This window comes from Lissotriton helveticus, chromosome 5_1, assembly GCF_964261635.1.
Source record: "Lissotriton helveticus chromosome 5_1, aLisHel1.1, whole genome shotgun sequence".
NCBI lineage: Eukaryota > Metazoa > Chordata > Amphibia > Caudata > Salamandridae > Lissotriton > Lissotriton helveticus.
The window spans coordinates 1,010,945,536-1,010,971,586 of NC_136065.1; the positions used below are offsets into that span (position 1 = coordinate 1,010,945,536).

At 42.9% G+C, this 26,051-nt stretch overlaps 1 protein-coding gene across 1 annotated transcript in view; it reads left to right on the forward strand.

The window, feature by feature from the left end:
• The first annotated feature begins 568 nt into the window (after positions 1 to 568).
• The window catches only part of ADAM12 (ADAM metallopeptidase domain 12), a 1,594,455-nt gene continuing 1,568,972 nt past the window's right edge, over positions 569 to 26,051 (forward strand). Inside the window, exons 1-2 of the mRNA XM_078640467.1 lie at positions 569 to 633; positions 13,004 to 13,082. Of these exons, the coding sequence (XP_078496593.1) occupies positions 569 to 633; positions 13,004 to 13,082 (144 nt within the window). The remainder of the gene's footprint in view (positions 634 to 13,003; positions 13,083 to 26,051) is intronic.

A 26,051-nucleotide genomic window follows, 5' to 3' on the forward strand; every position in this document is an offset into this window, starting at 1 on the left:
GTCTCTGGTAGTTCCTTGTCGGGTGCTCCTCCTCTGTGGTCAATTCGGGGGGTGTTCCCGATGTCGGTTGTCTGCCCTGTGGGTGGCTGCATTGCGGTTTGGCTGCTTTTTTGTCCTTCTTGGTCGTCTCCTGCGTGTTTTGGGGGGTTCGGCCCCGTTGTTAAGCTGGGGGCATTACGGGCTGTGTGCTCCTGCCTGTGTTTTCCTGTAGTTCTCCTGTTTGCTTTCCTTGGGATGTTGCTTTTTGGTGTGGGTTCCTGGGTGTTCTTGGGAGTTCGGAAGGCCGGATTTCTGGCTTTGGTATGATCCATTAGAAAGGAATGGGATGAGGGCTGGGGGGACCTGGGGGTAATGCCCTATTACTTACCAGTAATCTTCATTACTCCTGATCCCATTGTTCTCGTCCCATTCCTCACGCCCCTCCCTTCCTCCCAGATGGCCGGCCTTCCTGCTGGGGGCTTGGTAGTTCAGGCAGAATGCTGGGTAGGTACTGCTTATGTACTCTCAGTGGGAGAGGGGTGGGGTTAGATGCCCCAGCATTCCTCTGTTCTTTTGTTCTGTTGTGGAGATGGTCACCTCCATAAGCAAGGAATGGGATGATGACAACGGGACCAGGAGTAATAAAGAAGAACTGTAAGTAATAGGGCATTCATAATAGGTCATGTTTTCATTGGGTGTAAACTAGGTCAGTAGTCTGTGAGATAATTTGGATACCAGAGATGAGGTGTTAGCTTCAAAGGGTTAATTTGTTGCTAATCTTTGCTAAACATTCATAAACTTCAGTTGCTGCCAGGTTGGCTATGACAAGAAATTTTCCTTTCATGTCTTTCAATGTTCAAAACATCAGGACCATTCATGAAATATTCAATAAACCCGTGTTCAGATTGGCTGCCATGACTTGAACACTTTTTGTACTGCAGCCATTAAGCAATGTGAGGCAGTTTGAAAATAGCTTATAGATTACAGAGAGCTATGTGTGGGGGGAAAGTGGGGAACATCCCACCCCCATGGGATGTAAAAGACATCCCAAAGAGTTAGAAAAGACACACTGAGAAACTAGAAGCATTGATTGAGCGTTCTCAGATCTTAAAATGATGTTCAGAGTCCAGGGGCTGCCGTTTCAGTATGTTGACCTGCACTTTAGTGGCATTGTTTTATGAACAGTTCCCAGCGTTGCAGAGTGTGAGATGTTCACCAGGTCTTTTGGGTAGTGAGGCGTGGGTGATTGGGTGCCAGCCATGGGAAATACTATGTACTGAGCTTAGGGCCAACTAAGCACAGCCAAAAGTTGTGTGCACTTAGTTTTTACTTTGCCCAACCCTCAAAGTATATCATTAAAAAACAACAAAGCCTACTTGAAAATTGTTAAGTGGAAATTATGAGTCTTTACTAGGATGAGAAAGTAATGTTTTTTCCTAAAAATCTAAGTAGACATTTGCCTAAAGTCTTCAGTTGAAGGGAGAAAATGGTTGTGATAAAATAACCTAAAATTCAACAATTATAATGCACTATGCAAACAAAACTACCATCAGTGAACTGCTAATGATCTCACATAAGCTGTCACGGATGACATATAATGTTGAGAACCTTCGGCTCTGCAGCCTTCGGGTAGTTTAAGCCTTCCATATATATCCTGTGTAGATTTATTCCTGCCTGCTCTACTCGAGGCTTTTTAATAACTCCCTGCTCAAGCCATTGGAAGACACGTATACTAAACCTGATCTCCATTAGTGTTAGAAACTTTCCACAGTCCGGGCTTCAGGAAGTTGGGCTCCTTCGGGATTAACTAGTGCATTTTATATTTTCTTTATATAAGAGTCTGGAAACTTACATCTTGAACAACGAGGGCATTGTGAAAGGTTGTTCCACGCGTTCTAGTTGGTTTGCATTAAATCTGTACATTTGTAAATGTACATAAGTGTGTGAGTTCTGATACCACTTATGCTGTGTATGTCTTATGATTTACTTGAGAGGTACTGTCTGTTGTAGTACAGTGAAGAAAGTGAGTTAACGCTTGATGGATCATGGAGTGGTCCTGATGAGACAGTAATGAGTAACACCCTGCTGAGATTCACCATAAGTAGAAATAGCAGGCTAGAAGAAGAGCGCTACATTTCTTTGTCACTCGGATGTGACAACAGTATGTAGAAGTTTGGAGATGAGCAATGCCCATATGTGATTTGATCATGTGCCAGTGAACTTGACCACAATGCTCCCTTCACTTAGCTGCGGGGGAAGAAGTAGTGCTGGCATTAGCAATTAAGCTATTAATTAGAAATGCTATAACACAATGAATGTATTAATAAACTATTGTACCTTCAGCTTCTCATACAGTGGTTTTACTGTAAGTCCCCTAAACGAGAAGATGACTGTGCATATATTAAGTGTAAGAAGACATACTTTAAATATGTATATGTATCTATTTGTCAGGTTATTAGTAAGGGTGACTGGTAAAATTGTTGATTTGTTGTCATGTTAGGCAAAATGAAAGTGTGTTCTTAAAATATAATGCACATCTGAGTGAAATTAAATGTTGTTCATGCATACTGCCTTGTGCAAAGAATCAAATTTATATTCTGGCATCGTGCTAAGAGACGTTTACTAGGCCAGATCCCTGGAAATGTCAACCACAGGGGTTGAACCACCTTAAGACTCGAGGAGAAACAAACATGCATTTGCATTCTGCGACCTTTTTTCTGCACTTCAAGGCAACATCCACAAGGAATAATTATATTATGTTGCATTCCACAAAGCAGCCATATCATTTTGGGAAATATTCACAGATGATGATTATGAGAGAATTATTTTTTATTTGCGCTGGAAACATTTGTAGATTAAGAAGGTCCGGTTATTTTTCATTTATTCTACTTACATTCTTGTAGGTGTTTGAACTTGTTCTAATCTTGAAGTGTTCGGTCTGCAACACAGCCAGAGCCGTTATGATTTTCTGCTATCTTTCCTTTTCCGTGGTATTAAAACTGTTTTTGGAGCTCAGTAAATTGATACGAAAGAAAACCTGTCACCATTATGTCATCTGGAACAGTATGCAGCTACACCTACTCTGAAGCAATATACCAGCTTCAGAAATTGAATTTCAACATGTGTTCTGCGTATGTGCAAAACCACCCTGTGCCTAATCTAAATTAAAATGATCCCTCCGGTGATAAGGCGCATCGAAAGAAATGAAATCGCTGCCTTGCACATAGATGTTTTCTTTCTGACTTCCTTGACCTATTTCCTCAGTTTAACAGTAAAACAAATCTGAGGTTTGAAGCTCATGGCAGTAGCATGGATAAGTCCCCATTAAAACTCAATCTGAGCCCTTTCACGTGTGACATCATTCACATAATTTTGTGGTACGCTAATTGGTTAATGCTATGCAAAAAGACGGCCTAGATTGATGCCCCAAGATAGGTTTCTCCTCATGAAAACCTTCTGCAGCTCCAACCGCCTCCTCAGAGATTTAGCACAGCCCGAGTCATGCCCTTTCCTTCCACACCCCCACTGCTGAACATCAGTAGCGGCTGCTACGGGGCTGTGGAGGTGGGGGGGTGTTAAAAAAAGAAAGAAATAATGGGTGGAAAAAAAATGTAACCTACCTTTCCGGCGGACTCCTCTCCTCCGTCCTTCACGCCCCCACGCAGGAAACAGGAAGCACCCAGACTCCCCTTGCCAATTACGACGCTGCTGTCATCGGCATGTAAGCAGCGTCGGGATTGTTCTGAGCGCCGTAGTTCGGCACTCAGTCAGGGACTGGGAGGATGTACATGTTTTCCACCCAGACTGTACAATACAGGCGGTGGAGAACATGCTAAGTGTGCATGACTGTTTGGCCTGCCCGAGACGGCCCACCAAACTGTCACGCGCTCTTAGAAAGTGCCCACCACTCCTCCCCCTGCTCTGTGGGCAGACCCGCCCTCACCTACAGAGCCACTGGCGAAAAATATAATGAAAGCAAACCTTTAATTCTGAAGACAAGTTTATCAATTATGACACATGGCAGTATTGTGGCCTTGGCGGGGGACAAATTGAGGAAATCATAATCTGACAGACTAATAAAATTCGCTAGATAGGTCTTCTTCAATAAGCTGCATGTCAAGATTTTAGAAGCCACCTAGTGCTTGTGAAATGGATAGTGCAACAAATGTATTGCTTAATGGAAGTACTGTGCATAGTCCCTGCCACTGGCTCTCTTCTGATTCCCTAGAGCTAGTTGGAACCCAAGATCAGAGCTTACTGTTTGCCAAAAATGTTGGTCTGGAATTATGTAATTTGGCACTTTATTGTATTATGAGGCTGGTATGCAACTGATTCTCCGATACAATCTGTTGAAATCTTTCTTATGAAGCTAACTTATTTTGTGGCCCAAATTGAATTCCTCGTAGTCAGCCATGGATCGTCTCTGCTTTGGCTTTGTATCAAACCTTAAATCAGAAAGAAGAGACAATAGCTTCAGAGTCTTCAGGGATCACACTGTTAGGTGTGAAAATTTATGTTCAGAGTACAGCTGAGTTTTCCATCTGCCTGTCCCACGCCACCTCCTTTCTTAAAGTAATTTGAAAGCTTTCTGGGATCTGTATGCAACCTGCCTGGTATAGGGGATATCAGTTTGTCGGGAGCCGGGAAGATTCCAAGAGGTTAAGATTTTTTTTCTGACTTAGAACTGTTATTGTTCAAGCCATCTTGCACAGCTGGTGAACTGCCATCGCTGACTTCCATCGCTGACTGCTCTCAGTTTGATATCAGTGTTGGAGGTTCTACTTTCATGCATTTCAATAGTAGTTAAATTAAGGGAGGAGTAAGTGTCCTGAATCTAATTTTTTTAAAGAGTGAAAAGATTACTATAATAATGGCTTACTCTGATTCCAAAAGTACATATTCTATGGCCCAAATAAAGACCAGACTGCTCTCTGTTTAGGAGAACATGTTGTCTTTGTAAAGCCTCTCCCCTACACCTTAATACCTTATTTTGTAAACTATGCGTATCCATTATTCCGCATTTAGCCACAACTAGAGCTGCATCGGAGGAACATTCTGTAAAACACTTGACTTTGTGAAAGATTTTGTACTTGAATGACTCCGTTGACAGGGCTATAATGTATAGTCTTTCACCCAACACAAATGATGCAAGAGTTGAAGGGAGAGTAATGTAACTGCTCAATATCCCTAGCAGTTGTAGGTGGATCAGAGTAAATTGATGAGGATGGTAGCCAAACACTGATTGCTTTTTTGCTTTGTTTCCCAAGCAATCCCCTCCGCCTCCACCTCCACTGTGCACCTTCTGAATTGCCAGCATGCTAGTACTTTTCTTCATCCTCCACTTCCATGCTTGAATGGAAATTATTTCCCCAACACTTTCTCTGACTACCTTAAACCTATCCAGTGTTGGTGAGCAGTAAAACTCCCACAACTCAAGCAGCCAGTACAAAGTAACATATCTAGGGGCAGAACAGCACTAGAATAGCTCCTAGCATATTCGTGAACGTCACATCTCCAGCTGCATATCTGACATCTATGAAGCAATGAGTATGTTACACTCTAATTTTCAGCACTTGTGAGCCCATTAATGTCTCTCTCACTATTTAGCCAGGGTGAACTAGAATACCCTAGGACAGCTGCTGTATCTTTATGCCATCCATGAAATGGAAAGTTTACTATTATTGTCTCTGAATTTGTTCTTTATTGGCATTCTTGGGGAACTCTATGGTTTTCCAATTTCTCTTTGTGAATCCAATATTCAATGCACTTTGTTTGCAACGATGTTTATACTCTGTGCCATCATACATACCTCTTTGCTTGGACTTCCACTGAGATCTCTCAATTAAGTGTTTACAAGCATCTTTCGGTGCTAAAATTCATCCAATTTATTCTGCATTGATTTATTTAGGATTTCTTAGGTGTCCTTTTTTATTTTATACAACTTTACCTTTTGTCCTCTTCCATTTCCTCTGGCCACGAAGGTCTCCTAGCAAGTTTTGCAGTAAATTGTACTTCTAGTATTACATAATTCTTTGAGCCATTCCTATGCTAGTGTGGTTGTGTGCAAGCAGTGGTGGTTTGCTGTAGGGCCTGGAATGAGACCAGTGCCAAACCCACTGTGCAGCTGCAGAGCCAGGCCTATATAGTTGTTTGTGTTTATTTAGTTTGTTATTTCTGATCTGTGAACACTGTGGAAGGTTTACACACCCATAGGCCACAGACTCGCAAACAGGTCCTGGGCCTGTCATCCTGGCCTACAGTATGCAGATATCCTAAAAAAAAAAAAAAATTTTTGACTTTTGAAGAACAGGGGTTCATTTGGCTCCAAGTAGTTCACTGATCCTCCCATATTTCCTTACTTCTATGTATGTTACTAGGGCCTTTCCCACAGACTGGACCCTCTATCTAACCTCTATTGCTCATGGCAAAAAGGCTGTGCACAGCCAAGTCCTACACCAAACTGCCACTGTGCAAAGCCTTTGGCCAGCAGGAGCGAATGTGTGCCCATGGCAGGTTGGGTGCAAGCACCGACTATAGTCAAAGCCAAAGCCATGCACAGTAGTGCATGGGAAGAGGATTGGGCCTAACGACTGATTCGCTCAACCTCGGACCTGGGGTGATGCTAAATATCCTGTGATTCTGGGCAAATCACTTAATCTTCCCGTGCCTAACAAAAATGAATGTGTGTCCTCATGTAACGTAACTGGTGCTATGTAAAGAGCTCTGATACCTGATTCGGATTCGGGTCAAGTTCGCGCTATATAAAACTCTGAAAAAAAAAAGTAGTGGTTTGTCACCCGAGGTAATTTAGGAGCAAGGCATGGCTGTGCACAGCCAAACGCCATGCACAACTGGGGTTGGTCACCTACAGAGGGTCAAGTGGAGGGCTTGATATACTCAGGATCTGCTCACAATTCATGCTACACACAGCATTTGACTGCTTTCATAGAAGATGGTTGTAGTATATAATTAAAAACAGTAAAATGAAAAAATTATTAAGGGAAATTATGTTAAAGGAAATTATGGTTTCTATCCAAACCTTCTTGATGTACGATTACTACAAACCCATTAAATGTACTTAGAACAACACGCTTAAGTGCTATTTTGGTCGTGTCATAAAACTTTTTAAAAAAATATGAAATTGTCTTCTTATGTTTGATTACACAATCATGTATATTTAGCTTGAATAAATATTTATTTTTGTATGCTAGTCTCTGTAAGGTTTTAAATACAGAAATCAACATCTTTGCAGACCTTTGAGGTAAACTGAAAGTAGATGGTCATAGCTAACTATCTTTCTCCTATTCTCTATGACCATGACGAAGAGTCCAGTATCCTTCGTCCAGGACTCATTGCTAAGCTTACCAAAATAGCTTCTACACATTAGTGGACCAAGCATAGAGATCAACGGGGCTCTGACAGATTATAACAATTCAACCTTGCTGCAATGTAAATTCAGACTTCAGTAGAGAAAAGAAGGTTCTAAAGGGACCTGGATGGAGGCCTTGAAATCACACTACCAGGCTTTCTTCAAGGCTGCCTTGACAAGAGGGGTGGTTACGCAGTTTCGGGAGACTGACTGGGTGGTGGCAGACATCCACATGTGGTGAAAACACCACAAACTCATGTCCCTGTTCTGACAGGTGGCCTTACAAAACCTCCTGACACGGTCGCTGCTTGCTAAAATACCCAATATCATGATGGATCCTAGGACATCCTGGCACCTTCACTGGAATGCCAAAGCAAACCTAACAAAATAAGAATCTCAAGGACTACATTTTTGCCGAAGGTTGCTTGTGCATCCCAGGGAAACAAATGCTATGGGATACCATAGTCCCTCGTGCTGCAGTGGTGACAAGAAACATCATGTTTCACCAGTAATAAGAAAATTGGCATTGTGGTGGTGGAAGGCTGTAATTTGGCAGTGGAAATCTACCACCTCCTTCAGTCAAAGGTGAGATAGAGGCCAGTTTGTGGAGAAATGTATTACTTTATTTGACTAAAGTTGAGTACTGCACTCTAGAGCTGTACAAAGTGAAGGGCAGTTAACAATACAAAGGCTACATTAACTGGATGCATTTACACACACACTCACATATGCAGAGGAGCTGCCAAAAAACATTGAATAAGCATGTACCCTGCTCGCCTCAAGCCGTCCTGGACAGTCACTTGCCTTCCCAACTCCCACTGAAATCCCGGGTCAGTCACACTCATCAGTTTCCATCCGAGCTACTGTTGTAGCCCATGGAGGCAAAGCTGGCAGACAATGTCTCCATAGACAAGGAGATTAAGAGGACGGCAGACTAGAAAATCCATTCAGTACATATTTATAAACTGTGGTCTAATGTCTCGTTCTTCAGAGATGTACACGTGAAGCAAGCCATCATGGCTGCCCATCAAACTTGGAACAACGTGGCACCGTTTTAAAAAAACAAAAGTCAAGTATAAGCGCGTGATTAAAGAGCCACATGTTACTGATTTTCATCTTTTAGTCTAGACCACAATTCCTTTCAGTTCTTGCGTCATTAAACCACACTTTAGACAAAGGTGCTTTTGTTGTGGGTTGATTTTTGTTTCTGTGAGCAAGGAATAGTAGTTTACTTGGCAGTGAATTTTCCAGTTTTGAATTCTACCTTCCACACACAACGTGTGAAATGAAAACTAGCATTTGAAGTTCGTTTATTGAAACTGATTTGATGGATTGAATCGCATGCAAACATGGGTGAGTAAAGGCGGAGAGCTAAGAAGGTGTAGATTATCCGAGCCAAGTCATACTCAGATACCTGACGTATTGGATTTAATTACAATATTCATACATTGCTTAGATTGTGGCTGTTCAAATTCATTCGTGAACAATTCCAAATCTGAGAACAACTACTTTAAAAAGCAAACTCGGAAGGGTAAACTTTTACAACATAATGTTTTTGCTTCTTTCATCTCTAAAGGGTCACAGACAGTTCTTTCCAGAAAACGGTGCTTGTCACTGTGCTACTTGAAGGAATATTTGCACATGTTTTAGGTTTCTTTGGATAAACTAAAACTAGATAGATTGTGTCCATGGCTTCATTTTAAGGAAACAAAGCTCCCTTGGTCTGATTCAATTGCTCGAAGTATGTGTCCTCGTTTACAGCAGCACATCGAAGAAAATACACGTAGTCACAGAGACTGCTGAACTGTCCAGCCTCTGTTCTTTTACTGTAAGAGGAATATGCACATCACAACCTACAAAGTAACCAAATGCAGGAATAATGTGATAGACCTGAATATAAAACAGGCTCCCTAATCTTCAGCCGTGCCAGTGTACAGTATCTTTAAATAATGCGAAATACGTTGCGGCTAACCGGCATGGAGCTATGAGGATAGTCTTCAGCTGGTGTTTCCACGTTTCATAGATGGCATGTACCGGCTCAATACGCCCGACACCTCCAGCTCTTACCTGGGGCCGTCGCGGGGTGGCAAATGCAGGAATCACCAGCACCCCGGCCCACTCTTACATGCGGCCGCCACGGGGTGGCAAACGCAGGGACCACCACCGGTAGCCAAAGGTCTAGCTACACCATTGATCAGCTTCCCCGCTGAGTCCTCCTCCAAATACTAGCAGTGCTAGGGTCACTTTTGTTATACATTGCTGAAAGCTTTAAATTGATACCTATGGCCTGTTACCTTCCCAATTCTGTTGCGTCCCCGGGCTACGAAATTGATCAAAACAAGGCTCATTTGCCAATCAACCTTCTTACTGTATGCACCTTCCCTATCCCCCAAATTACAATAAAGGTTGTGTGACCTACCACTGTACTCACCACTGTCACGACATGTAGCCCACACCCCAAGTTCAAACATATACCGAAGTCCTTTCCCGCTCTTGCCGCTACCCTCAGAGCTCTCCCACAAGAGAATGGTACCTGATGTGCTCACACTGCCACCTTCTCCCACCTCATATTAGGGTTGAGTGCAGAGTAAGGTGTAGAGAACCATGCTCTTATCACTGTCAGACAGAGTCTATCAGTCAGGCAGAGGCGTTGGTGGGTTCCCAAACACAATTTCTTGTTCCATCCTGTCATAGACACATTGAGGATGAAAAGACAGCAGTAGTGATGCTGGCTGACCTCTACTTCTCTCCAGGTCTTTAGGGTTTATAGATTAGCAAAGTGGTGAAGCCCTATGGGTAGCAGCCTTATTTCCACTCATTTGCTTGGATCCTAGAGAGCCAGGAAGAACAGGAAGGGTGACCTCTTACCTTTCATCAGAAGAAAAATAGTTGTGTATTGTTATACATGGAAGCCCGTAATAGCAGTATAAACTCTTATCTCTTATTTTCTTATTACACTCTACTTGTAACATCACCACTCAACAGTACCAGGAAAGTGGCAATGCTAGTCTTCTGTAATATGTTTTTGCAGTTGAGTTGAAGCATCAACATGATTGCTGCCAGAGCCAGCAATTTAAAAGGCAGGCCACTGGGCAGAGTTACTTCTGCTGTTTAAATAAGAACAAGGAATACATGGATTTCCAGTTCCGTCTTCCTCTAAGCTATTTGCCTTGAAAATGTAGTTTTATTAGATGAAAAGGGAGATGTTTATGTGAATATATTTAGTCATTTCACTGCTAAAGGTAATTACAGGAAAACAAAAATCTTTCTGCCTCACATTTTCTGGCCTTAGTTCCTTTTGGAAGTGGCTTATTTTAAACTGCTCAAATGTATTTTGCACCCATTGGCAAGCTGTATTTTGGAAAGTCTACTTTCACAATACAGACTCCTCATGTATTTGTTATATCTGTGACCATTCTGTCTGTTTCATGAGAGGTAGCCTGACACCGAAGCTTTCAAAGAGACTTGGAGGAAGAATGATTGTGCTACTATGTATTATAAGGAATAAAATACCACACTATACAGCATTAGAACTGTGGAAGTCCCAGCGTTGTTATGTGACCTTGTAAACGATTGACTATTTTCAGACTCTTGCCTCTATTTGATCACATATTTGCTCGATGACTTTCAATATCAATGTAAGTGTATATGGGTACTTTATCCCACACTTGTGGCATTATCCTAGGTTCCTTTTTGCACTGTTGGGATGCACAAGAGAGCTCAACAACCCAAGCTTTAAGTTCTGCTTTCTATTTACAAGCAGAAAAGAGAACGTTATGCTGGTTAGGTTGCTGTGTACACAAGCCGTGCAGAAATGTTTGCTCTATTCTGCAGTGCATAAAAGTAAATGTGGGTGAATTATAAACAGTCTATTTGAATCTAAATACATTTACCATCAGCCATCCCAAGATGCATTTCTCTTATTTCAGATTGGCCCTTTGCCCAGTAAAAAGGGGGATCTGTTTGGGAAATAACTTCTAATTCTATTTCCGGGGTCCTGAAGAATGCTGGGGTAACAGATGACTTCCTCAGGGCAAAACATGCTGCCTTTACCCAGCTGAAGACTGCCTGGCGAGAATAGATGCATATCACTAAAATGAATGTCCAAAATATGTCAATGTCTGATGACATTGCAGTCACATGCCTGTGCGTCATGCTTGATTTTATGTTCTTGGGCTTCCAATACTAGTTGTTCTCTCATTAATTGTGTCTACTTATATTTGTTTTTCACCTATTCTCTCAATCCTGCGATCAATTCTTGATTAACTCACCACACTATGAACAACATATTACCTTTCCCTAGTCATCTTTTGAACAACCTAGTATAACTAGATAATGCGCCACCCTGGCGTTTGCCTGGCGGGCAGGAATAACCGGAAGCATAAAGATTTAATTCAAGGAAACCATTTCAGCTTGATGTCTTTATTGCCACTCAGTCTGCTGCTCAAAGAAACATGTAACAGTGATCCGCACGCTAAAGGCTGCTATTGAGAGATATTCGCGCGGCTTTAAAGCACCCTCCACTGTGCAGTGGCTGGGTACACAAAATGTGCTGTTTGCAATTTTTTTAAGGTGTTCTTTTTCTGTGCCATCTCACTGGTAGCACACAACACCATTTCCTTACAGAAAAAAACGCAAGCAGCGCATTTTATTTACTACGTCAATTTATGTACAAATATTGCTTTGGGTTAGATAAAGCTCACATTGATTTATTCTGCATGAGATACACGCGGTTTCAACAGGAGTCTTTGTTATGTGATGTGCGTTGTATGTGTGCTCCGACGGTAGAGGTGCGATGAGGTGTACTTGCAGTTCTTAATTGTTAATAATATATGTGCCGGGGCCCTTGTCTGGTGGCCACTGCAGCTTTAAACACACATTGTCCCTGCGAGCGCTACCGACAACAATACCTACGCAACTGTTAACCATAACAATCCTACAAGTGCGATAATTCAGACTGTACCAGGCCCCCAAAAGTTATAGGAATGACTTGGGGGGAAGGAATTATTTGTTTTCAATGAATATTGAATTAATAAACAGCTGTTGGTCTGCTCATCTCTAAATCACACAGAGAGGGCCACGATTAAGTGCTGGTGCCGAGCACCGGAAACCACCTGCTCAAATTAAGCACTGTCAGTACTTGGGCATTTTTGCCCAGGGCAGCAATAAGTCTGGGGACTGTCCTACAGTAGCACTGCATCTGCATATTAATTTCTATTCCACCCTCTCTAACTCGTAGAGGGGTAGGCATATCCCGCAGGTTAATACTGCAAGGTGAAACTTGTGAGGAGGCTCTAAGAAAGAAAGAGTTGAAAGAAGCCAGGCGAGGTATTCACATTGAGTTGCAGTTTATTTTTAAGTTCAAGTTTCCACATTTGCCATCTGGAAAAGGATAGGAGTTGTGAGTTAAAATGATCTCGTTTTGAATACATTACCTCAATTTCTACGCTGTGCCTGCGCCTGCATTTTATACTCTGTTTTAATATCTCGCGCGCAGTCCCATTTGATTTCTCGTGGACACAGATGGTGTTTATCCCTCTCGCCTTTTAATGTCGTCAAAGATTTCTTTCATTCTGTCGAGGCGGGAACCGAGAAACAGCTGACTCCTTGGTGACTTACTTCTAATCCTGTTACAACTGTCTGCTTGTTTTGCAGGGGACTCTTCGCTGGCAGCTTCGCTGTAACGCATTATCTGGAAGATGGCTCCGCTGTCACCACGGAGAATGATGACATGGTAAGTTTTACAGATGCCCTAACCTCCTCCGATTCCTCTTTAAGGCGCTTCTTTCTGATTGTGGCACGAGGCCTGCGGCCGAACAACCGCATGGCATAGGTCAAGTGTCTAGGTGAAGCACTGGAAACACTCTCACTGGCAAGACTATTGTTTATAATAAAGGGCTTGGAGCCCGCCCACTGCTTAACATTTGTTGGCTTCACTGTCACTCTTCTTCGCCTGCCTCCTAGTTGGCCAGCGCAGGTCAAGTGTCACTTTCTTTCCTTTCTGTGCGCTTTTTTCTTGACTTCAAGTTGCACCGCAGCTCGTGCTGCTGTGCAACATGTCTGAAAAAGCATTGCCAAAGCCAATAAATCTCCCATAGGCAAGACCTATTGGGTTTGCCAATGCTTGTTTTACTTTGGGAAATTCTGTTCTCTTTGTTAGGAAACAAAAATAGAGGCCGGACGCAAATGGGTTTTTGTGATTGCATGTAACAAATATCCGCAGTGAATCGGGCTCTAATTGAGCCGTCTTCAAGAAGAAAAAGCCTATAATGAAGGAAGCCACAGCAGAAATGCGGTCGGCCTCCATTTTGTAAAAGTCTGCCGAACACTCAGGATGCTTTAAAATGTTGTCTATAAATCAAAAACTACTTTCAGGCAGTGACATTTTGTCCTCTGACAATCAATGTAAGCTGCCTGATTAAAACAATTTGGAGACTGATTTTAATTACCTTGTTTATCGCTCATCCGCAGAGTATATTCAGACAGGAAGAAGTATTTGTTAGTTGATTGCATTAGAAGCTGTTGTTTCTGAGCATGATTAGCAGGGCTGGACTGAGAACCAAACCATCCCTTATGCTGCATGCAGCCAGCAAGCAAGTGTGATTGGGGGAGGGGGTGACATTCCCCCCCCCAAAACTTTTTTTTAAAAGTCCAAATATAGTGTGTTTTGGAACTCAGTTTTAATTAAGAAATCTTGGGCTAGATGTACAACCCTACCAATTTTTGAGTCGCAAATTGCTTCATTTTGTGACTTGCAATCTGCGACTCGCAAATAGGAATGTACAACAGTGTCTCAGACACTGTTTGCGATTCCTAATGGGGTCGCAAATTGCCTGCCTCATTAATATTCATGAGGAAGGTGCAATTTGCAACCTCATTAGTAATGGCTAGCACTCCCAGGGATGGTGGCCTGCTGGTGTCAGCAGACCAACATTTCAGTGACTGCTGTTTCAATAAAGCATTTTTTTTAATGCAGCCTGTTTTCCTTAACCCCATTGCCATGGGGCTAATTCCCCCGCGGTGTGGGGGGGCCGCGCGTGGCGCTGCGGTGCTGATGACGAGCTCGGCTCGTCATGCAGCACGGGGTCGCAGTGCTGATGACGATCTAAGCTCTTCATGGCCACGCCCGCTCAATGGATCGCCCAGCCCAGCGGGGGAATTATCCCCGCATGGGCGTTCCGCCGAGGTCATGACGAGCTCAGCTCGTCATCAGTACAGTGCCACCATGCTGCATGACGACCTGAGCTCGTCATCAGCACGCAAGAGGTTAAAGGAAAACAGGCTGCATTTAAAAAAAGAAAAGTGAAACGTTACTGTTTAGGTTAAGGGTAGGCAGTGGTCCATGGAACCACTGCATGCTCTTAAAAAATATTTTCAATGCCAGTCACAAGTGGCTTACCGTCTACTTGAAGTAGGTGGTAAACTGTGACTGTTTTGCAACCGCAAGTGCGGTCGCAAAACAATGGTACATACCATTGGGTCTCACTATTAGGAAGGGATGCTCTTGGCTCGCCCCTTCCTACTAGCGTGTCAAAACCCTATTTTGCACGTCGGTAATAGGTTACTGACTCGCAAAATAGGGTCTGTGCATGGGCCAGACCTATTTTGCAGTCGCAAACGAGCCGATTTACTGTTTGTGACCGCAAAAAACAGTCATACATCCGGCCCCTTGTCCAGTCATAGAATTAATGAATGATGAAGATAGGAAACATGGCTGCATGGCCCAAACAATAAATAGTTTGATGGGTGAAGAGTGGGTAGATTAATTAACTCAAGAATGGATGACAATCAATAAAGACTTTCAGCTATGTTGATCAAATGATGTGAATGCACAGACCAAGTATGGATTCTCTGTTTTTCATTTTATCTTCTACATTGAAACATCATCCACCCCAAACACTACCACCAGCAGCCTTGTGAAATGTGCATAGCCTGGATGAATTTAACACAGTACCCTGATTTTAGTACTTGATAGAATTACATAAAAAGCGTTAATCTTTGATCTAAAACAAAGGAAGAAAGAGATAAACATGCAGTGGCCAAATTACACAACATGAAACCAGGAAACCTTGCATCAATCCCGGCTTCCACTTCACCACATGGTGTGATCCTAGGCAATTACTTTTTTCACAGTGCTTCCTTTAACTTCATCATCATCTGAGAGCACCTTGAAATGCATTAGTTCAGGGTGGCCACTGCACAAAAACAGAAGGCTATAATGTTACTCAATCCATAGTGTCACACTAAGCCACGTGTAGGGGCAGAAGACAATGGACTTTCCTCTTGTTTCATGAATAACATAATCGTCAGAGCAGTGACAAAGAGGTACAAATATTTCTAAGTTGATGGTTAGAATCACTTTCAACAATTGTCATTCAACGCAGTGGTATAATTGAACATAATACATTGAAAAGCGGTGCAATGGTAACATAATAAAGACATTCTAAATAAAGAATAATAAAGAAATACACTTTTTTGAATAGACGAGTCTTTATCATATATGCACTTAGAAGACCCTCACCCCTCTTCCCCCTGAAGGTCAGGGCTGCTCGTGGCTATCCTGCAGGAGACAGGAACCACACAAATGCAAAAATGAATGGTGGTTATAAGGCAATCATGGTCTGACTGCCAGGCTTTAAAACCATTTGTTTTGCATTATTGGTAAAGTGGCTAAGTGCTGTAGGCGAGAAACATGGCAGACCTAGCTCCTAGCAACAAAACCAGCTCCTACCCTGCCAGCCCACCACGAAAACTCATGATGTCCAGTGCAACCAGTCCGGTGTGCGAAGTAAGGCCTTTGCGCTGGTAAAACAACAAAATACCAGCAATGTACAGTAAGGTATCAATAATAGTTGTTATAACTTCAATTTAATTGCATGCTCAAAAAATGCCCGTTGCTTCCATAAATCTATGTTTCGTGGACAGAATGACATCATGATCAGTTCTGAGAAGATATTTTTCTGCAGATCTGTTTAAAGTGTGTGCTGTCCACGGCCAAAGCCAAAAGGGAACAAATGGAACAAGAATGTGTATTGTTGAATGATTGATAGTAACTATTGCTACATTGAGCTTGTCACCGTCTGGTTAATAATTTATAACATTACGTATGAATTCATCCTGTTTGACTCTCAGATCCATTGAAGGTGGTTCTTCAACTAAGATGCAGAGATATTTCACGAAGAAATACCTCACTTGAAACATTTTTAAATATGCATTCACAAGACACTATATATGGCTTGCAATATGAGCCCTGACTAAAACATATTAAAAAAAGTCTCCTATCGTGGGAAAACACCCCAAACGATTGCTTCCTATGTTCTTTACATATATGAGAAAACAAATTTAATGTGTGTTGATTCAGTGTACCTTTGAGGAGTAAAATAGTCCATCATGTATTGCAACTGAGCACTCCATAGGAGGCGGAGTGATAGGCCAAACTGCCAATAAAATGAATTGAGAGAGGTTTACTCTGCTGGGTGGCGCCACAGCCCATTCTATGTATATTCCAGAAAGTAGGTAACAACAGACCTTGCAGACATCTCTGCTAACCTATAAAGCATCTGCCCAACTGGCATGAACCGAAACGTGTTGTTGTCTGGGATGGTGTCTTGCCATACTGCAGTAGTGGCTCTCAACAACAGCATTAGTGCCTTTGCATGACACACGTGTATGCACCATGAAAATATATAAAGATTTCACCATGAGGATAGGAGCATAAATAAAAATACATACTGGTCCCTATTGTTTACTAGTATGGCTGTACAGCAGAGGAATGTGTTTTTCATGTTGGATTTAAAATGGCTGGTGCAAAAGGGAAAGGTAGACTTGGTATAGGCAAGTCATCATTCTACTTTAATATGACTCATCTTACCCCTGACACCACGTGTTCCAAAGCACGTCTATGAGGTGCCATGGGGCGGTCACTGTTATGCTTGCGGACTAAGTTATTCAGAGGACTGTCTGGGACCTCCAATCTCAAAAATGTGCTGGAGGGGGGCTGTTTTACTGCACTCAGGGAGCCAGAACAGCAAACACCCATGTGATCTCAGCTATCCCCTGAATCAAGGGAGATCACCCCATACGACCAGGTCTGACGAAGTGACTGGTTAGTTCACATACCTTTGCTCACAGCCTGCATAAGCGAGTTAGGCCTAATACGGAGGTCAAAGGAAGAAGGTGTCCCTTATCCAGGTAGGCACATGACATTTCAAGCTTCATTTTGAGTGTGGCTGCCATTTCGACGAGGCTTTAGCAAATAACGACTTTTGAGCCTTCCAATGGACCAGGTGGCCATTTCAAAATATGCAACTCAATGTCACCACACAGTTTCCTCCTCCAGTTCAGGAGTCATTGGCTCACTGGAACTTATAACACACCATCAAAAACAGTCCAGGTCATCATAAATGAGTGTTTGTGCTGACCATTGGCAACTGTCCAGCACAAATTAAGCACTGGGTAGGACGCAAATATAAATGTTAAAGTCACACTAAATACTGTGTCTGACGTGGCTGCATTTTAGGCTTGGTGTTGTGTAACAAAACTGCTATTCTGGGTTAATTCAATAGTCAATGAGGCCACATGTAAGGATAGCTTAGGGGGTTGAGCCACTTGTTGCAAATATGTGTTTGTATCCAGCAAATCGCAGGCAATGATACAGGTAATCTAAGGGGGTTTACGCACATATGACCTGCGGGAGTAACCTAGTCTCATAAATAACAGATTGTTAATGTGCCTGCTGCAGAGCACTGTATAGTTGTTTGGTTGGTGATCTTTTACAGCAGTTGTGCATCAAAACTCAGCCTGAATTTCACAAACTGGGCAAAGCAAAGACGCAGTGGCAGGTAGCTTAAAAAGAAAATGGTGGGAGGCAAAGGCGTACGACTCACCATAACTTTGGGACTTCCACCGGTGCAGCACTGACCATGAGCGGGTAAAGGAAGGACTTCCTTCCTGCTCGTAGAACTCAACTCCAACCCATCCTGGTGCTGCTTTCATGCTGTGAAAGCAGCTCTAGGATTGGTGGGAGCAGGCTCATCCAGCACTCATTTTGAGGCTGGGGGCCTGTGCCAGCAGTCCCCAGGCTGTTTTCACAGCCTTTGGATTGCTTGGTCTAAAGTGCACATGATGGGCTGGCCGTCGCAAGTTAATAAAAAACTTCTGCTGCATCTTTTTGAGCCCGGGAGTGCTGTTTTCTGAAGTTTCCCAACTCGGCTGGGTATGGGAACAAAGTTTGGAGCCTATATATATATATATATATATATATATATATATATATATATATATATATACACACTTGTATTTAGCAGGTGTGAGGAATGGTTTTTTGGCTTAAGCGACAAGTAGCATGCTTTCCATCTAGGCTCTACGTTTGTAAAAGCATTACGCATAGGCTTTATACAACAAAGCAACAGTTTTAACGTTACTTGAGAGAAACATTTCTTCCTGCCTTCTGTGTGCCTGAATTAACATTCAGGAACTAGCCATACTATGCTACTAAAAAATGAGCCTGGTCCTGAAATGATTTCTACATCGTGCCACAGACACTCGCCATCACCTCACCTTCCTTCCCTTCCCCATGCTAGGCCACAGGACTCAAGCTACACTTTACTGATGAGGCCAAGTAGGCAAAAACCCTGCATGAGTTTGCTTGTGTTGCTTTCTTTAGAGGTCCTGGCTTGGCAGTTCAGCCTGAACTGCTCCTATTGGAGCATGACCAAGACTTATTTCCAGGTGGCTGGTCTCTTTCTAGAGTGGCGCAGTTGAGGAAAACAATGTCATTCTTTCCATCAGCTTGTTGCTTCACCACTCTAAGGCATACCCTGCACACTCTGTAATGCCCTCTGTCCTCAAACATTCGTCCCCCCTCCACCTGCGTGACCCTGATTGCCTCTGGCATGCTGTATGTACTCTTAGCTATGTTCTGCATACCCACTCTGCACAAACCGTCCCCAGTAGTCTGCGTTTTCAGTGCCAAGCTCACATATTGTGTGTGAATCTTCAACCACACTCAGCACATGCTGACCAATCATGCACTGCAGCGCCTTGGCACAGCGCTGCACATTCTCTGCTGTGTTCTGATCATTCAGCCATACTTATTTGTGCTTTAGGGTCCAGAGGAGGGGACATTGCTTAAATTGGGTGTGGTATACTGCTGCAAACGGAGGAAAAACCTACACATACTGCATGTCTATGGGTCCGGGAAAGCGAGACCCCCAGGGTAAGAAGTCTGTGATGCTGTGATAGGAAGTCCTTAAGACACCAAGCCAGTAGGTGAACTTAATGTGCTAGCTTATTAAATTGAGACATGGATGGAATTAAGTAGGAGTGGACCAAGAGAACAGAGTAGGCTTTAGTTGTAAATTAGACCTTCATGCAGACCATTGCAAGCACTGGAGTGGAGGAGCAAGTATACATCCAGACTGCGATTACGGGGTAGATTACTACCCCAATGCGCTGGCCAAGACCTGATTGCCCAAGTACCAAGCCAGTGGTTGATAGTCTGGTTGAAGATAGCCATTGGCTGAAGGTGACGAGCCCAACGTCCATCGGCAGTACCAAAACCCAGACCTCAAAATAAACTAGACCTTCAACCTTGCTGCTTCTTTCCCCCCTGTGGGCACCGATTGCGGGATGCTAAAACACCCTTAAGCTATGTGTCTTACCCGGCATATAAAAGTGATGAAGAAGGGTAGTGGTGATTCGCATACTGGGCTCCTGGTCTCCTAAATCGTGGAGCAGGTCTGTGCGTCCAAAGCACCTTCTAGCAATCTCACAGAATACATCTGATGTGATCAAAACCGTATAGTAAGTATTGATCTGCAGTGCCTAGCTCTGAGCTGGGAGCTCCAGAACCTGTGAAAATTAGGAATTCGAATTGGAGAGCCCGAGACAAAGGGCCGTCTCAGTTGGTAGCATGTCCCTTCTCCATAGAGTAACGGTGGCGTATCATCGTAAATAACAAATGTGAGACCTATTGTACCCGTAGGGTACAATAGGTCTCACATTTGCGAGAGATTAAGCTAATGGCAATGTAAATGACAATGCCATTTATTTATCTGTTTTCAAAACCAACACATAAATACAAATTTTGGCTTTTACAATGCCAATAGCTCTAACTTTTCCAAAGGCGAAACCATTGCATTGTAAATGCTTGTTCATTAATTTGTGTTTGCCTGCTGCGCTCGCAGCAAGCTGGGAAACGTTCCTCCACTCCTGAGGAGTAGCCGCCCATGAAAAGAAGCCAGAATTCCTTCAGGTATGTTCTTGTAAAGAGCACAATTTTCACGTAGGTTTGTTATTAAACCCTAGTTTCTGAATAGATATTCGTAAAATATTCCAGTGCTTTCATAGTGTACTAATAAAGCTTAACCCTCAAAAGCCATGTTAGGGATCCATCCTCTCCAAGAAAGTGTTGAGCAAATGAGAGCAAAACTGTGCGTTTTCAGCAGTTTCCCTAAAAACATCTAAAAATGCATAGGTGTAAGAGAAGTTCACAAAAGCAATTGCACATGATGTATCATTCGTGCCATGATGCTTCACTTCTACATGTCAGCTTCTTTAATTTCGATGCGATGCAGTGCGAGCTCGAAATTTGTTTTATTTATTAAATTGTTTACTTACCTCCAATTATCCATATTATGGTTTTTCAACACCTCCCAACCTGCCCCTCCCCCGCCCCACCTCTCTGCCCCACCAGAACTTCCTCCACGGGCCGTGGCTGTCTGTAACTGTTGCAACTGCCATCTTTCTTTCAATCACTGTACAAGGTTTTCCTGGGAACTTGATTCTTCCTTACCATTTCTTTGAGAAGATGATGGACTATGAAATGTGTTGACTAAATTTGTTGCAACTAATTTCAAACAGTATTCAGCTGTGCCAGGTCTGCGCTTTCCCATGTATATTTGTACCAGTTGATCCTTCAAATTAAAGCAAGCTAAATAGAAGTTGAAACATCTTTAAGGAAAAATATAACATTTTACAATGACATAATCTAAAAAGGAAATACGAGATAGCGTAAAGCGTCAGCATTCACATTTTGGGTGATTCTTCATATTTGGTTACACAGTTTCCATTTTAAAGGACTACATCCTATCAAACAGGATTTATAAAGTGCGGCTGTTCACCTGCAAGGGTAACCAGGCGATTGAGGGCCTTGCTGCTTTGAGAGTGTTAAGTTGAGCAGTCAGGTCTTAAATCCTTTCAGTAATCCTAGAAGAAAGGATGAGGTCCGGAGGGGAAGAGGGAGGTCATTCCAGAATTTTGCCACAAGGTAGGAGAAGGAGCACCCTCTACTGTTGCTTTGGCAAACACTGGGGAGGGGGTGCGAAGGAGGAGGATCGCAGAATTCTGGAGGGTTGGTGGAAGTTCAGGCGCTGGTTAATGTAAGCTGGTCACTGATTGTGTAGGGCTTTGTAGGTGTGGATGAGCATTTTGAATTGGCCCTTCTTCTGAATGGGGAGCCAGTGGAGTTTCTTGAGGTGAGGCGTTATATGGGTCAATTTAGGGGGGTCGAGGAGGAGACGAGCTGCTGAGTTTTATATGGTCTGCAGTTTTTTCCGGAGGTGAGTGGTGAAGCCGGCATAAAGTGCGTTGCCGTAGTCCAGCCAGCTGTTGACAAGGGCTTGAGCAATGATTCATCTATTATTAATGGGTAGCCGTTAGAAGATTTTCCAGAGTATGTGAAGAGTGAGGAAGCAGGCGGAAGAGACTGCATTGATCTGGCTTCTCATGGTGAGTCTGCTGTCCAGGATAATGATGAGGTTGCTGGCTTAGTCTTTTGAAGTGGGTGAGGGTTCTAGTTCGAAGAGCCACCAGCAGTCATTATGGGGAAGTGTTGTTCCCAAAGATCAGGATGAGGATGAGCTGGGTGTTGTCTGCGTAGAATTTGTTTCTTAGTCCATGTGTTGTTGCGATGCTGGCCAAGGTGGGTCATGTAGGTGTTGAGGGATGAGTCTTGAAGGATGCCAAAGATAATGTTCTTGGGTTCCAAGGTAAATGGTGATAGGTGGATTCTCTAGGTTCTTCTGATGATGAACGAGGCGATCCATTGAGGGTGTCTCATCGGATTCCGATGTGATGAGGTCTCTTGATAAGGGTGTGGTAGGACACGGTGTCAGATACTGCTAAGAGATAGAGGAGGAATAGGCAACCGTTTCTCCCCAATCCAGAAGGGTTCTGAGGACGTTGGTGGCAGCGATCAGGGCAGTTTCGGTGCTGTGGTTGTTGCGGAATGCAGATTGGGAAGAATCCAGGACATTTTCTCAGGTGTTGAGTGAGTTGGCCGTTGAAGGCTTTTTCAAGGTCTTCAGCTGGAAAGGGGAGTAGAGAGATGGGACGGGAGATCTTGCGTTTGCTGGGGTCAATGGATGAATTCTTGAGAAGGGGTTTAACTTCTGTGTGTTTGCATTCTTCGTGGAAAGTGGATGTAGTGATGGATGTTTTGAAAATGTCGGTGAGCTCGCTACTGATCTTCTTGCTTCCTTCGTTGAAGATGTGGTGAAGACAGGGGTCTGTGAGTGCTCCTGAGTACATGGAGCTCATGATGGCTGTGGTGTTCTGTGTGGTCAGCTGGTCCCAGGAGGTGAATAGGTGGTTGGAGTCCGCATCTGTGGGAACGAAAAGGCTGTAGAGGTCAGAGTAGCAGAGTTGGGGTGTGACGTTCTAGTAGATGGTAGAGATCTTGTTGTGGAAGAAGTCCACCAGGGAGTTGCAAAGTTCCTGGAAGGGGTGATGATAGTTTCAGTGGCTGAGGTGTTGAGAACTCTTATGATTTTGAAGATTTCTCTGCTGTGGTTAGAACTGGCTTTGATGTGCCCTAATCAATCCTACCAATAACCTTCTAGTAAAACAGCAACATTTCTACAAAATTTGTGAATCATGTTAAAAAACGCTATAAAATGTTCACCCTGTTATAAAATAGCATCTTTTAGCGAGGACCACAAGCACACATTTTTGCTATATCCTCACTGTATATGATCTCATTCTCATTATATTAACGTATTAGCATTTCTAAATGAACGGCATTTTAATATTGAAATAGAACAGTTGGAGGCCTAGTGCGTGTAAGTGTAGCAGTTGTGTACATTTTCATTGTTTCAAAGCGTTTTCTTTTTATTTCCGCTTGCATGTTCATTTCTGCACATTTAATAAAATCTAAATTATTGCATTTTTATTTAATCACCCTATTTCAGTCATCTGCAAATGACAGAGGCCGCAACTGCAGAGGATTTCAATTGAACACTGCTTATAGATGTTTTCCCTGGAGAAGGCAGGGCATGAACACAGAGCACAGCCCGTCATTCAGTGGCCTTGTTGCCTCTAACAGGTAGAATGAAGGCAGATTGGGGCCTTAATTCATAATATGGGACTCTATCTATTATCTCTTACTGAGTGAGCAGGCTGCATGAGGGGCAACAAATGTGTGGCCCAACCAAGAACACCTCGTAGAGCCATATCAGTGATAGCAGTAAATCCCATCCACAGCTTTGTTTGTTATGCAGGCACATTTGAGGGCGGTGATTGCTTTAATGGATATATTCAACAACACAGGAGTGACTATGAATTCAGAAAATATATATAAGAGATAACTAATAAAGGAAAAGTGGAGTGATACGTGGAAATAAACAAAGTTTTTTTGTATAACCCTCACTCACCCGTCTATTGGGTGACATGCTTCATCATTGGGTTTTTTTAACCAGGAGGTAGAGAGCCTACCTGGTGTGCTATGACACCTGCAATTGCAGTGGAGCTGGGCAAAGATAAAAACAGTGCAAAATGTGATAGTGATAGAGAATTAAAAAAAGGGTGCGAACATTGACCAAAACCAAGCTTTAATAAAGGTCAGTGTGGGCACGCGATTACAAAAGTAAAGAGGACAGGCTTGACTATGAATTTGAGTCAAAGTGTCCTATTCAGTAGATCAAATGGTCGACATGTTTCTGCTCATTAAGGCCGATTTGGCCGAGCTTTCTTCAGGACCAAAAAAGGTGCAGACACTGGGCGGTGTGCGCACTCTAAGGCGTACCCTGACCTCAGTGTCCTTGTAAACAATACAAAACTCACGGTTACCAATACCGGTTCACCCTGGTAATTCCAGGTTTGTAAATGTGAAACGAGGATCTGTCTCACTTCATGGGATCGGTGGCAGGGGTTACTTCACATTGGAACGTACTTATTTCCAATGACTCCCCGCGTTGTGACCTACGTGGTTCACATCCACCGCCCGAATGCTTTGATGGATAGCCACATTAGAGAAGGAAGACTAGGAGAAATGTAATCACATTTGCTGGTGCTAGTGACAAGTCTGGCAGCGGCACGGAGTGGCTTGAAGGAAAGCTAGATGTATGTTGGGTATTTCATTTGGAAGGACATTACTTCAGTCACGTCTCAACAGCACAAGCAATTGAATGACTAGGGTAAATGTTTTCCCATTTTCATTAAGAGAAACTTCACTTCATGTAGGACTCTGTTTCAGGTGCAGTCCTTTTGCTAAGCTGTTTATGTGCTTTTGCAGGTTGAGGTTTCTATCAAGGGAGAAGCCTAGTGATTGTTCAGAGGTTACCATAGAAGGGATACAGTTTAGTATCAGTAGAGAGTTTAGACACACTAGAAACGGAAATAGACTGTTTGGAGGGGAGAGCAGGACCTGTTGTTTTTTTGTGGGTTACATTTCAGATGGTGCTCTAGCATCCATGTTTGTGTGACTTGTAGAACGTAAGATATATATTTGATATATCCTGGGGAGCTGATTGATCAATGCTGTCAGCATTGAATTGATATTAGATAGTTGTTGAGAATGAAGGTGAATGGCTCTGTTTAGAGTTTGCAGAGTGTTGGGGTGGGTATGGGGGGGGGGGCTGAGCTCTGATGGATGCCTTGCTTGACGGATACTGGATTTGAAAGGATGTTAGACGTCGTATTTTGAATTTGATGTAGTGTGTACAATTTAGCCACATTCTTTTATAGGGATTTTAGTATGGTCTAATGGTTTACAATGTTGAATGCAGCTGTCAGCTCAAGACCGATGAAAAGGCATGGCCCACCTTGGTCTTCAATGTGTAGTGAATCATCCAGTATTTTTAGCATTGCAATCTTAGTATTGCATATGTTGAGCTTACTCTACTCCAGCTCATCCAGCCCAATATTTGTTTCAATTAATTTTTTAACTGGGTCTCCACTCAGCTGTGTAAAACATTTGTCAAGAAAGAGAGGCTAGAGACCAGTCAGAAGTTGTTCATATCCATTGGGTCAGCCCTAAGCTTCTTTGTCAGAAGTACAACCTGGTCGGTTTCTAGACATCCAGCACTATTCCTTGTGCGAGTGATGCATTGATAAGGCATGCCCAATACTGAGTTTTAGAACATTGCATTTCTCTGTACAGAGTTGTCAAAATGGGTACCAAGAAGTGAAAAGTTTTTTGTTAGCTCTGTTGATCATATTTCATTAAAGTTAGACAAGGAAGTGTTTGCTTTGGGTGTGATTTAATTAAGAGCAGACATGTATGTGGACCCAGGGAGTGGGAGTATAATTTTCTTTTTTTTCTCTACAAAGAAGCAGGAGAATTCCTCACAAGCATCTTTGGAGATGCTGCATATATTGTCTGGCTTGGGAAGGGTGGCTTGTTTCGCAAAGTCCTTTCAGGCTGTTTCTTAGATGTTTTAATTCCCTTTTTAGGTGTCCAAATTTAAGTTTGAAAGTCATTTTT